General features: G+C 43.3%; 1 protein-coding gene across 1 annotated transcript in view; it reads left to right on the forward strand.

Annotated features, from left to right (window-relative positions):
- The window catches only part of LOC111954452 (laminin subunit alpha-4), a 36,210-nt gene extending 24,697 nt beyond the window's left edge, over positions 1-11,513 (forward strand). Inside the window, 21 exon segments of the mRNA XM_024134673.2 lie at positions 248-410; positions 636-769; positions 921-1,092; positions 1,600-1,633; positions 1,636-1,730; position 1,768; positions 1,844-1,986; positions 2,157-2,181; positions 2,184-2,284; positions 2,389-2,526; positions 2,638-2,771; positions 2,929-3,084; positions 3,738-3,891; positions 4,090-4,283; positions 4,454-4,643; positions 6,823-6,978; positions 7,475-7,634; positions 8,237-8,367; positions 8,466-8,559; positions 8,968-9,087; positions 9,381-11,513. Of these exon segments, the coding sequence (XP_023990441.1) occupies positions 248-410; positions 636-769; positions 921-1,092; positions 1,600-1,633; positions 1,636-1,730; position 1,768; positions 1,844-1,986; positions 2,157-2,181; positions 2,184-2,284; positions 2,389-2,526; positions 2,638-2,771; positions 2,929-3,084; positions 3,738-3,891; positions 4,090-4,283; positions 4,454-4,643; positions 6,823-6,978; positions 7,475-7,634; positions 8,237-8,367; positions 8,466-8,559; positions 8,968-9,087; positions 9,381-9,526 (2,641 nt within the window). The 3' untranslated portion in view covers positions 9,527-11,513.
- The last annotated feature ends 1,633 nt before the right edge of the window (positions 11,514-13,146 follow it).

The following is a 13,146-nucleotide window of genomic DNA, read 5'->3' on the forward strand; positions in this document are numbered from 1 at the left end:
AAATAGTAAGGTACAGATGCCCCAAAAAACTACTTAAGTAGTATTTTAAAGTATTTTTACTTAAGTACTTTACACCACTGAGTACAGATCTGCGACCAGGCTAAAGGTCGTCCATCCATTCACACAGTCAGTACATCTGTCTAGTCTAACCACTCACAGGGAGCTAGGAGGCTGATCTGCCCATGCAGGAGGTAATGGTGTTGATGTGACTGATTATTCACGCTGCTTTGTGTCTCTGTTTTGACAGGTTGGGCAGACATGGCAAAGTGTTCCTGACCGTACCCAGTCAGACATCCACAGACGAGCAGAAATTCATCCAGAAGGGAGAGGCCTTTGGCACCGACTCCCTGTTCGACCTGGATCCTGAAGACACTGTCTTCTTTGTGGGTGGCGTCCCCGCTGATGTCAGGGTACAGTATTACTTTCTAACAGGACATGATACCAGCCTCTGATCAGAGTTCTGTGGCATTGGCTAATGCATAGCATACCGTTTTCATCATACAGTGTTGATGTAACCTGTACTTCACACAAGACCCATTGACACAGCAGGATTGAATCAGTATTGCAATGATTCTGTATTTACTCTTCCCTTCCAAGATAAGATTCTGAATGTTGTTCATTTGTTTTTCTTGTAGCTTCCACCTGCACTCAGCCTAGCTCCTTTTGTGGGCTGCATCGAGTTGGCCTCTTTGAATAACGATGTCATCAGTATGTACAACTTCAAACAGACCCACAAGATGGATGTAGTTGCTTCAACACCTTGTCCCAGGTATGATAAACTGCATCTTGTCCAAACATTTTTGTTGGGAACTTTAGATATTGCCTCTGCCTTTAAAGAGTCCACGTCTACATCTGAGGCTTGTTCAGACAAGTCACTTAATGTTGACTTAAATCTAACATTGTTTTCTTTGCCCTATCAGGTATAAGCTGGCATTCTCACAGAGTCGTATCGCCAGCTACCTGTTTGACGGAACTGGATATGCCCTCATCAACAACATGGAGAGGAGGGGTAAATTTGGCATCGTCACCCGGTTTGACATTGCTGTTCGGACAGTAGCAAACAACGGCATCCTGTTACTCATGGTCAATGGGGTAAATATAGCAACAAAAATGTCACCTTTATATTTGAACAAGCAACACAGTCAGTCAGTGATGCAGTGCTATGCCTTGTAATGCTTCAGAGTGTCACGAACGTCGTCAGGGAAATGACCGGATTAAGGTGCAGCGTGGTGTATTTTCTTCTATATAGAAGTGTCGCCAACAAAGAGAAACACCAAAATTGAACTGCTTCTACTGCATATCAGGCCTACATAGTAAACATACAAACTAAGGTGGCAAAACAGGTGCCTAAGTATGATGTCCCAACAGAGACAACGATAGACAGCGGCCTCTGATTGGAACCACACTCGGCCAAACCACAGAAATACAAAACATAGAATGCCCACCCCACATCACACCTTGACCTCACAAATAGAGAAATAAAACGCTCTCTAAGGTCAGGGCGTGACACAGAGAGCATAGAGATTTACCAATAATGTTTCTTCATCATGTAACCGTGATTTTTTTGTTGTTGTTGTAATTCTTCCATCTTCTTTCCAGGACAACTTCTTCCTGTTGGAGTTGAAGAATGGCTTCTACGTCTCATGTATGACTTTGGCTTCAGTGGAGGCCCGATCGTCATGGAGAGTAACTCACCCAAACTACAAATCAACGACGCAAGATACCATGAGGTAAATCTAAATCAGCCCATTCTCTTTGTGTCTGCAGGGTGTGCATTCTACAACTGGAGATGTGAATAAAATAAATGTCCTCAACAGTAATCTAATCTACGCTTTTTTTATAGTGTCAGTGATCTATCATTACTCCAAGAAGTTCATTCTATTGGTGGACAAGAGTCACGTGAAGTCCATGGAGAACGAGAAAAAAACTCTGCCCTTCTCTAATATCTACATAGGAGGAGCCCCCTCGCACATTCTCCTCTCCAGTGCCAGATCAACACCACAATCATGCACTTTCTCACACCAATCAAGGACCTTGACAAGTATAACCTTATAAGCATAATTGACACATTGTAACACACATATCAAAGATTATAACATTGGGATTAGCCTGATACAGCTATGCACTATGAAACTATGAGCCTGTTCCCCCCCCAGCCTGAGCTATCCTCCCTGGTTTGGCTGAGGGCTGTGTGAAGGGCTTCCAGTTCCAGAAGAAAGACTTTAACCTCCTGGAGGAACCAGGCACTATTGGCATCAGCAGCGGTTGTCCTGAGGAGTACTTTGTATGTACTGTAGTCCACATTAAACTCTACTAGACAAAGCATATACAGAATCAACTGAACTACAATAGTTGACAATATCCCTGTTGTGTCTTGGATTGTCACAGATGTCCCGTAAAGCCTATTTCACTGGAGAGAGCTACCTAGGATCTGCAGCAAAGATATCTCCTTTCGACACCTTCGAGGGAGGCCTTAACTTCAGGACACTGCAGCCTACTGGTCTGCTGTTCTACCACAGCGAAGGGGTATACTGATTTATTCTTAAATCAAGAATGCTCTCTTTTTAATATGAGTTCCAAAAGGAACTACAAAGGAAATACAACTGTTATAAACTCTCCTCTGTCTTTYTCCTCCAGTCTGATGAGTTTACCATCACCCTTGAGAATGGAGCAGTGGTATTGAACTCCAGAGGCACTAGAGTCAAATCACAGAAGAAGCAGTACAATGATGGAATTACCCATTTCCTGGTAGCTTCAGTGAATAATGACAAGTAAGAATCCAATGTATGGCTCCCATGTACAATGTGCTTTTACTGCTGTTAAGGCACTTTGAGATTTCTTCATATTTGAAAGGTTTCTTTGAATATAGAATAGGCTATCATTATTCATTGCACTAATTGGCTTATGAACCATCTAATGCTATCCTAGGTATGAGTTGGTGGTGGATGACAAAGACAAGCATGAGAAGAAACGTCCGACTGCTGCCCCGTCAGCATCCACAGTGAGGAACTTCTACTTCGGAGGCTCTCCCAGCAGCAGCATCAAGAACTTCACTGGCTGCATCAGCTATGCCTACATCAGCAGGTCACACTCTCTCACTGCCACAGCACTCAGACCACATTAGAAATACATAGACAGGATTGCAACTCAAGTTGCAATGCATTTGATGAAATGGATTGTCATGGATTGCATCTATATAGAGAAGTCACTTAAGTGATTGGGAGTCCCATAGGGCGGCGCACAATTGGCCCACCGTCATCCGGGTTTGGCCGGTGTAGACCGCCATTGTAAATAAGAATTTGGTCTTAACTGACTTGCCGAGTTAAATAAAGATTACATTTAAACAATTTAAAATAAAGCAATTTTATGGGTGAGCTGACCTCGTCCACCACCAGTCAATGCTGAATGTGTTTTATGATATAGCTAGCATTTTATTAGCGAGTGAACAAGTCCAAGTTTGCACACTGTTAGTGAGCCTGTTTCCTTTCTCCAGGGACTGCTGTTATGAGAGCATGCTAATTGATCATTTGGCTTAGGTTGGTTGGTGAAAACCTAGCTGCCTAGCTTTATCTATGAGAGGAGGAAAGCCAGGCTCACAAATAGAGCTGCTGTTGAGAGCCGAGTGGGAGGACAAGGAGTGTGTTTCCATGGAGACAGAGTTGTGTGTGTGAGTATCTCTATGGCTCTTATGTCTTTGGCACTTAGATGCTATTCCCTCTCTCTCTCTCTCTCTTCAGACAAGACAGAGACATTGAGCCAGAGGACTTTCAGAAGTACACTGAGAATGTCCAGACCTCTCTGCAGGACTGCCCTGTGAAGCGACCACCCGCTGCCCTGTTCTCAAAGCAAAGTAAAAACTCTGCCAAACCCAAGCAGGGCCATACAAGGAAGGTATAAAGGCATACATTAATTTCCATACATGTCAGTGAACACAGTTTGCTACGAAATGTCAATTTTCATTTTTATTCATGCCCATCTTGGTATAATCAATGCGGAAGGAGTACAGAATTAATCAGTGAATATTGAACTAGAGACATGCATGCATTGACCCACTACTAACAGTCAAGTGACTTCCTTTGTCTCTCAAAGGTGGGCAGAGATAAGTCCAACCTCCCAAAGGGCCTGTTGGGACTGAATAGTGATGACCAGGAGCCAGGAGAGACAGAGGAGACGCCCTGCTACCTGTCCCCCAGGCCCCGTGCCACCCGCCATGCCCATCACTATGGGGGCACTGCCAACAGCAGGCAGGAATTCACAGACATCCCAGGGTCCCTCTCTAAGAAGTAAGGCCGGGGCTAGGAAAACATTGTGGGTACATAGGTTGACCAGAAGTCAACCAGAGGTCAATGCTGAACTCACTCTACACATGAACTCCACTTTGGTTTCTTGGTCTAAGTACTAGTCACATGCTCTCTGGTCTAAGTACTAGTTCTTATGCACCATCCTCCCTCAGGTCTCACTTCTCCCTGTCCCTGAAGACCCAGTCCTCCTTTGGCCTAATCTTTTATGTATCAGATGAGGCGGAGGACAACTTCATGGCTCTCTTCCTGGCCCATGGCAAGCTGGTGTACACATTCAACCTGGGTCAGCAGAGAGTCAAGATCAAGAGCCTGGAGAAGTACAATGATGGAGCATGGCACAATGTAAGTGAATGTACTTATTCCCCTCTATCCATACAAAAATACATCACTTTGATCTCTGACAGTATACTGTCATACAGTATACCAGACCTGGGATAACTATAGTTTTAACTATGCTTTATAAAAATAAACAGGAACGAATAGTTGACTACAACTATTTCAATACAGATCCTAAAAACGGACTACTTTTTAGAACTAATTGAATACAGATTTCARAAGGTAACTACTTTTGTAAACTATTAAATACAGATCTGTGCTCCGGTACTTTTTTTAACTGAAAATTATCATAATCCATTGGATAATTTGTCAATTTTCACTTMGTTTTTAGCTAGTCTTTATAAAAAAAGATATACTGTATATTGTATAATTGCGTGATATTAAAGCATTTTGCATATCCACTCCCCCCATCGGTCCACTGCTTTGATTGGTGTAACGTTAGTTAAAAACCACGAGTGTCTCTCCAGATAATGAAAAGTCGTGCATGATCATGAGCAAAATCATTGTAGCCGATCATTTCACTTCCCTTGTGAGAACCATGAGCTCGGGCTGACTTGGCTTTGCTGTACCCCAGCCAAAGCCTGCCAAGAGCCTACCAAAGGTTGCACCGTGTCCATTATAATGTAGAAAAACGCATATCAGCTATCTTTCTATACTTATCCATATTACCGGAGCTTCATCTTATTCTTTCTTACTATTTCTATGGCGTATTCGCAGACACAATTTATGGAAGATGCCAAACTTTGAAGATAACAATAGATGGCAAAGTCAAAGATAGGCCAGTGGTTTCCTTCTGTGGTGAAGTTTTCCCTAAATCAATGCTATGACAAAACCCGTGCGAGAACAAGCCACAGAGCCAGCTGGCTAATCTTTTGAATATGGTGGAGTTAAAAAAAATATGGTGGAGTTAAAAAAACGGCAACAACAAATAATATTAGCTAGCTAGATAAGGTTAGCAAGATAGCTAGCTAGATAAAGTTAGCAAGATAGCTTTGTAGATAAGATTATCAAGATAGCTAGCTAGATAAGGTTAGCATGCCAGCTAGCTAGCTAGCTACACTGACAGCTGTCAGTGCCCTATTTATTGATGTTTATCAACTCCATGTGGAAATTCCCCACACCCAGTTTGTGAATATGTATCAATTGCCTTCATCATTCTTCGGAGGTGGAACCTAAACATCCATTTATTTTTTATTTAACCTTTATTTAACTAGGCGAGTCAGTTAAGAACAAATTCTTATTTACAATGACGGCCTACACCGGCCAAACCCAGACGATGATGGGCCAATTGTGCGCCGCCCTATGGGACTCCCAATCACGGCCGGTTGTGATACAACCTGGAATGTAACCAGGGTGTCTGTAGTGACGCTTCTAGCACTGAGATGCAGTGCCTTAGACCGCTGTGATACAGCCTGGAATGGTACTAGGGTGTCTTTAGTGACTCCTCTAGCACTGCRATGCAGTGTCTTAGATCGCTGCGCCACTCGGGATCCCCCCAAAGGCACGTTTCATCTCTAGGACAGGAAATTACATGGAAATAGTTGCGGGTAACTTCCCCTGGGGGGGTCTTTTAACACCTAACAACACTTTGAACTTTTTAAAACACTTTTAACACAGGCCAGGCCCTGTTGTTACCTCATGACCCAGCGATAATACCTTGCATTACGCCTGTGAAGAAAACACTTCAATTTGCTCAACTTGCCATTGGCTCAACCATCGGCTCAACTTACCCCATGGCAAAACATTTAACTGTATTAGCCCACACAGTTACAAGGATGCACTTTCATGCTAGGTTTAAGACCTCATATTGAAGCTTATAGAGACCTCAATTGAACAATCTTAAAAGTATCTATTTTTATTTTAGATACGAGCATCATGAAACCTCTAACACAATACATTTATTTGACGGTGAAAAATCTGTTTTTTGGACCTAACCTAACCTTTTTTTGTGTGGTTTCTTTCTTCATATACTCCATAAAATAATGACTTCCAAAATATTTTGGCAAATTATTAATTTGTGTATGCTTTTCTAGAAACAAAGGTGGCTCAATTTACCACTTTGGCTCAACTTACTCCACTCTCCCCTACAGAAATATATAATTCTATATTAAGATAAACCACTAGTTTTTAGCAGTGAGATACTCCAACACTTCAGTGTGACAGCTCTGTCCTGTCTCTCCTGCAGGTTATTTTTATCCGTGATGGGAATCTAGGCCGATTAGTCATTGATGGGCTGACAGTGCTGGAGGACAGAGCTCAGGGCTCCAACGTTTCCTGGCACATCAGAAGCCACCTCTACTTGGGAGGGGTGCCCCCAGGGAGGGCCCAGAGGAACATACAGGTAAGATACACCTCTTAGCACCCAGGGGTAGTACCAGTCAAAAGTAGTGCACTTACTATATAGGGAATAGGGTGCCATTTGTAGCCTAGTAGCCTACTGAAGGCAAATGGAGCAGAATGTGACAACATTTTTACAGTGGAATCCTGGAAACACAAAGCCTGGCCAATAATGTTGAAGTAGGATAAAATAGTTTAGATCCTGACCTCTCCAAACAGAGCATTGCAAGAGATGTTTGGGTGATTTATGGTCCTCTAGTCTTTTCTGGCATTATATGTTCACACTGGGAGCCATCCAAGTATTTTCACTTCAGACTGCTGTCTTCAGCTGATACGGTTCCCACAGAGAACAGGAAACCACCAACGTGACCCCTCTCTGCAAGACCGTATTTGTTAGTGGAACATATTTTCCAGACATTACCACTCTACTCTACTACCATGATAGGACCAGTCTAGTACTACTCATTTACGCTTCCTTGTGCTGTATTTGTCTCCTATAGAGAAACTCTGCATACAGCTTCACTGGCTGTGTGAAGAACCTCCAGCTGAATGGCCAATGGCTGTCCTCCGTGTCCCAGACCTTCGGGGTGACGCCGTGTTTCGAGGGACTCTCCGAGCCGGGGACATACTTCTCCGAAGAGGGTGGATATGTTGTCTTGGGTAATACACAAACACATATTATTCTCCTCAAAGCCCTTCTGGCTTCATACTGTGGTTGAACCATTCCAGATTCATTTGAAGTATGATACCAAACGAAAAGCTTGTGAAACATTGATTTGCTGCAATCTTCAGGACATCATATCGTTGTACACTAATAGTTTTGGCTGGGTCTGGAACTGTTTGGAAACAATGAGTCAATTATATCACACGCCATTTTATATTTCCTCTGGAAAGCAGACAAAAGCTTTGGGCCGCTCACCAATTCACACACAGACAGTGAAGCAGAGAAACTCTAGTCAGGATAGGGGAATACAATATCCCCAGTGCAGCTGTGGTGAAAATTTGGCCTGGTGGAAAAGTCGAGGGCACGGAGGACAGTTGCAGACCCAAAACTCTTGGGAGCCGAGCTGCAGCTGTTTGAATGAGGGCAGAGCAATTTCACACCCTACTGTGGCCGRCTAAGTTTCACACGTGGACATACCTCATTGGGCCGAAGGGCAGTGAAATATTCCAGGTTACAGACGTTAAAGGGGAGGTTCAGAATAGGAGGGGGTTGTAAAGCAGACTTTGCTTGAACTTCTCTTTCCGTCCGTCTCACTCAGATGACACGTTCAACCTGGGGCTGAAGTTTGAGCTGGTGGTAGAGGTGCGCCCCCGTGTGGCATCAGGGGTGCTACTACATGTGTACACAGCAGCCGAGGAGTACTTCACCATGTATATCCATCAAGGAGCAGTAAGCCACTAATACAAAGTCATCTGTATTCATTTGCTGATTTTCTATTTGTAGATCTTGGACTTGTCACCAATGCAAGTGTTGTTCTATGCTCACAGGTGGTGGTGCTGGTGAACAACGGAGTTCGTGAGTTCTTCACTCAGGTCACTCCWAGACTAGGCCTGTGTGATGGGAGCTGGCACAGGATCACAGGTAAGAGGCTTCCCTTCACTGACTGCCCTGATTTAAACAGGATGGGACCATGATTTATTTACACTGATTGGCCCATGTTATGTAGGTCCATGACGATACCAGTATTGCGATGTTTTTTCCATGTCAAAAAAGAAAAGATGAAGCAGACTTTACTATTTGGTTCCTTAAAAAATCTGCTGTAAATAAAATATTGTGTGATATAGCTAGGAAAATAAACGAATGTGACTGATGACAACATAATGGTTGTTTCCAACATTAGGGCTGTTTTTCTAAAGAAGTTAAATCCGCTTCGAGTTTTGTTTTCTTTCCATGATACTAACGAGTATTGCGATACTGGTATCATCCGGCACTAATGTTATGTGCAGTGACTGATATGTGCAGTTCCTTCCTGCCTCCTCTGGTTCACAGTGATTCGAGATGCCAATGTTGTCCAGCTGGATGTGGACTCAGAGGTCAATCACGTGGTGGGACCACTTAACCCCAGCACCCAGAGTGCCAGGACCCCTGTGTTCATTGGTGGAGCTCCAGGTCAGTAGCAAGGCCATGCATCTCTAGACTACTCAACTCTCATACTAGTTGTTAAACACTACTTATAACACCTAATTCCTGAGATCCCATCCACAAATCACATCCAAACTGTAACAACTTTGTATAGGTTGCTGGGGGGTGAAATTAAGAAAAAAAGGATGCTGCCAAAAAAATTATATGAACTACATTACATTTATAGTAGTTTCATCCAATTACTTTTTATGCTGTGTCTTTAAGCAGTAGCTGTAAGTAGTAATGAATGTGTTTATAATGTTATTTGTCTATCGTCCTAGAATCTCTTCTTCCAGAGGGCATTGCGACTAGGAGGGCCTACACAGGCTGTATGAGGAAGCTAACTGTGAATGAGAGCCAAGTGAGCTTCAGTAAAGCTGCCCTGGTCAGCGGGGCCGTCAGTGTGGGCTCCTGTCCAGCTGCCTAAAGGGCCTGTCATAACCAATACAGGCCAGCTCTCCAGCAACAAGACTGACCAAATTCTGCTTCATAACTATCTATCCTTGTTCACCAATGCAAAATGTGTTGTTCTTTGGTAAAGAGAATGACCCAGAAATGTAAACCACCCTCCCTATGAATTAGTCTAGTTTCACATGAGAAAAAAATGTTTATCAAAGAGTCTCAGTGTTTTTGTTTCTTTGAAGGACTGCAACATGTTGTGATTAAGGACCACTACATTTCCAGTGCTCATATTATAGCCAACTGAAGAAGGCTTGTAAATGTATCTTCATTCTCTTAATCTACATTGACAGTACTCATAAATCACACTCCCACTCCAAAGGGACGGGTTTGTTTAGTCTACGAGAGCTGTGATGTGCTGTAGAAGTGCAACCAACTCCAGTTCCAGACAATGCTTCCACTACCCTATTTTGTAATCTCAATGTAGCCACATCTTTGTCTTTTCTATGTTTTTATTCATTTAATTTATACGTTTATTTCAAATAATATATATACACTACCATTCAAAGGTTTGGGGTCACTTAGAAATGTCCTAGGCTTTCGAAAGAAAAACACATTGTTTGTCCACTAAAATAACATAAAATGTATCAGAAATAGAGTGTAGACATTGTTAATGTTGTAAATGACTATTGTAGCTGGAAACGGCAGATTTTTTTAATGGAATATATACATAGGCGTACAGAGGCCCATTATCAGCAACCATCACCATTCTGAAACTCGCCAGTCTATTCTTGTTCTGAGAAATGAAGGCTTTTGCCCATTTTGAATCTTTTCTTTTTATTGGCCAGTCTGAGATATGGCTTTATCTTTGCAGCTYTGCCTAGAAGGCCAGCATCCTGGAGTCGCCTCTTCACTGTTGACGTTGAGACTGGCCAATAAATGGAATAGCTGTCAGGGGTGTGTACGGGAGGAGAAAGTCAGGTGCAGGAGAGCAGAGTGTAATAAACAGGCGCACTTTAATTCCGGTCCAAAAATGACAGCACATAAGAACAATAACGTGCCAAAAACACGGAACATARCAAAAGTGTAGCGCCTGACAAAATCCACATAACAATAAACAATTACACACAAAGACATGGWGGGGAACAGAGGACTAAATACATGCAGTAATTATGGAATGAAAACCAGGTGTGTAATGGAACAAGACAAAAAGAATGGAAATATGAGAAATGGAGCGGCGATGGCTAGAAAGCCGGTGACGTCGATTGCCGAACACCGCCCGAACAAGGAGTGGAAGTCGTGACAATAGCCTTCATTTTTCAGAACAAGAATAGACTAACGAGTTTCAGAAGAAAGTTCTTTGTTTCTGGCCATTTTGAGCCTGTAATCGAACCCACAAATGTTAATGCTCCAGATACTCAACTAGTCTAAAGAAGGCCAGTTTTATTGCTTCTTTAATCAGAACAACAGTTTTCAGCTGTGATAACATAATTGCAAAAGGGTTTTCTAATGATCAATTAGCCTTTTAAAATAATAAACCTGGATTAGCTAACACAACATGCCATTGGAACACAGGAGTGATGGTTGTTAATAATGGGCCTCTGTACGCCTATGTAGATATTCCATTAAAAAAATTGTTTTTTTCCAGCTACAGTAGTCATTTACAACATTAACAATGTCTACACTGTATTTCTGATCAATTTGATGTTATTTTAATGGACAAAAAATTTGCTTTCCTTTCAAAAACAAGGTAATTTCTAAGTGACACCAAACTTTTGAACGGTAGTGTATATATTTTCCAAATTTGGGAGAACAAAACAAAACAGGCAGACAATACATAACATGATACAACACAGACAGTACACTAAAAACGAAGAAAAATAAATAAATAGGTGGTAAGGAAATGGCAGTCACTAGAAGGGGCTATATCCGCATGTAACAAAATAGTCTTCATTGCTTTGTCACCTTGTTGTTTTTCTACATTTGTTCTGCTGAATAAAATGGATCTTCTAAAATCCTTGCTGTTATTACTTCATTCCCCTCCCACATAAAATACACTGGTCTGATTTACAGATGTGGTCATAAAATATACATGCAGCTAATACAATAATATTATAGCTTTTTCATTCAACATTTTCCATAAACTGACACAGTGAGAAAGAGAGAGAGCGGTAACATCTTACCAGTACACTACTGGTCAAAAGTTTTAGAACACCTACTCATTCAAGGGTTTTCTTTATTTTTACTATRTTCTACATTGTATAATTATAGTGAAGACATCAAAACTATGCAATAACACATATGGAATCCTGTAGTAACCAAAAAAGATCCAAATATATTTTTTATTTGAGATTTGTCAAATAACCACCCTTTGCCTTGATGACAGCTTTGCCCACCCAGATGCAGACAGTGTCAAAGTAACAAAAGTTTACTAGACTACTAGAACAGGGGMAGGCAAAACGGGACTACAGCGGCGTGACCGCGCATCCGGCTTGATGTTCTTGGATCCTGGTCAGAAGGAGAGGGAGAAGTTGAACCGGGTGAAGAGCAGGGCCCATCTAGCTTGCCTGGAATTGAGACGCTTGGCGGTGCGGAGATATTCCAGGTTCTTGTGGTCAGTGCACACAACGAACGGATGTTCTGCCCCCTCTAGCCCGTGCCTCCACTCCTCCAACGCCATCTTCACTGCGAGAAGCTCACGATACCCCACATAATAGTTTCTCTCCATGGCATTGAGGCGATGGGAGAAGGCTGTGCAGGGATGTAACTTGAAGTCCAGGGCAGAATGCTGGAACGGGACAGCCCCCACGCCGACATCCGAAGCATCGGCCTCCACCACGAATTGGCGGGACGTGTTAGGATGAACCAAAATGGGAGCTACGGGGATAAAAGTTGCAGAATCCCAGGAAACATTGCAGCTCCACCCTGGACGTAGGCTGGGTCCAATCCACCACCGTTCTCACCTTCCCGGGTTTACACTCCCTGCAGCGATGATGTAACTCAGGAAGGGGATTGTGGAGCATTGGAATTCGCACATCTCTGCTTTTACAAAAGCTGGTTCTCCGGGAGGCGTTGGAGAACCAGCTTTTGTAAAGCACGTGTTTTTGGGTGGAGCGGGAGAAGACGAGGATGTCGTCAAGGTAGACGAAGACGAACCGGTTCAACATCTCGCAGAGAACATCATTAACCAGAGCCTGGAACACCGCTGGGGCGTTGGTAAGGCCAAATGGCATGACCAGATACTTGTAATGACCGCTGACCATATTGATGGAAGGCTTCCACTCGTCCCCTTGCCATATCCGCACCAGGTGGTAGGCGTGCCGTAGGTCCAGCTTGGAGAACACGGTGGCCTCCTGGAGCGGCTCGAAGGCTGAGGAGATGAGTGGTAGCTGGTAGTGGTACTTCACCGGGATGTCGCTGAGACCCCGGTAGTCGATGCATGGACGCAGTGTTTTGTTCTTCTACACAAAGAAGAACCCTGCGCCGATGGGGGAAGCAGAAGGACGGATGAACCCTGCTGCTAGGGAGTCCTCAATGTAGGTCTCCGTAGCCTTGGTCTCCGGACCCAACAGAGAGTACAGTCGTCCCTGGTGAGGAATGGTGCTAGGGAGAAGGTCACTCCCGCAGTCAATAGGGTCGGTGCTGCGA

The sequence above is a fragment of the Salvelinus sp. IW2-2015 genome, linkage group LG28, assembly GCF_002910315.2.
Source record: "Salvelinus sp. IW2-2015 linkage group LG28, ASM291031v2, whole genome shotgun sequence".
Taxonomy (NCBI): Eukaryota; Metazoa; Chordata; class Actinopteri; order Salmoniformes; family Salmonidae; genus Salvelinus; species Salvelinus sp. IW2-2015.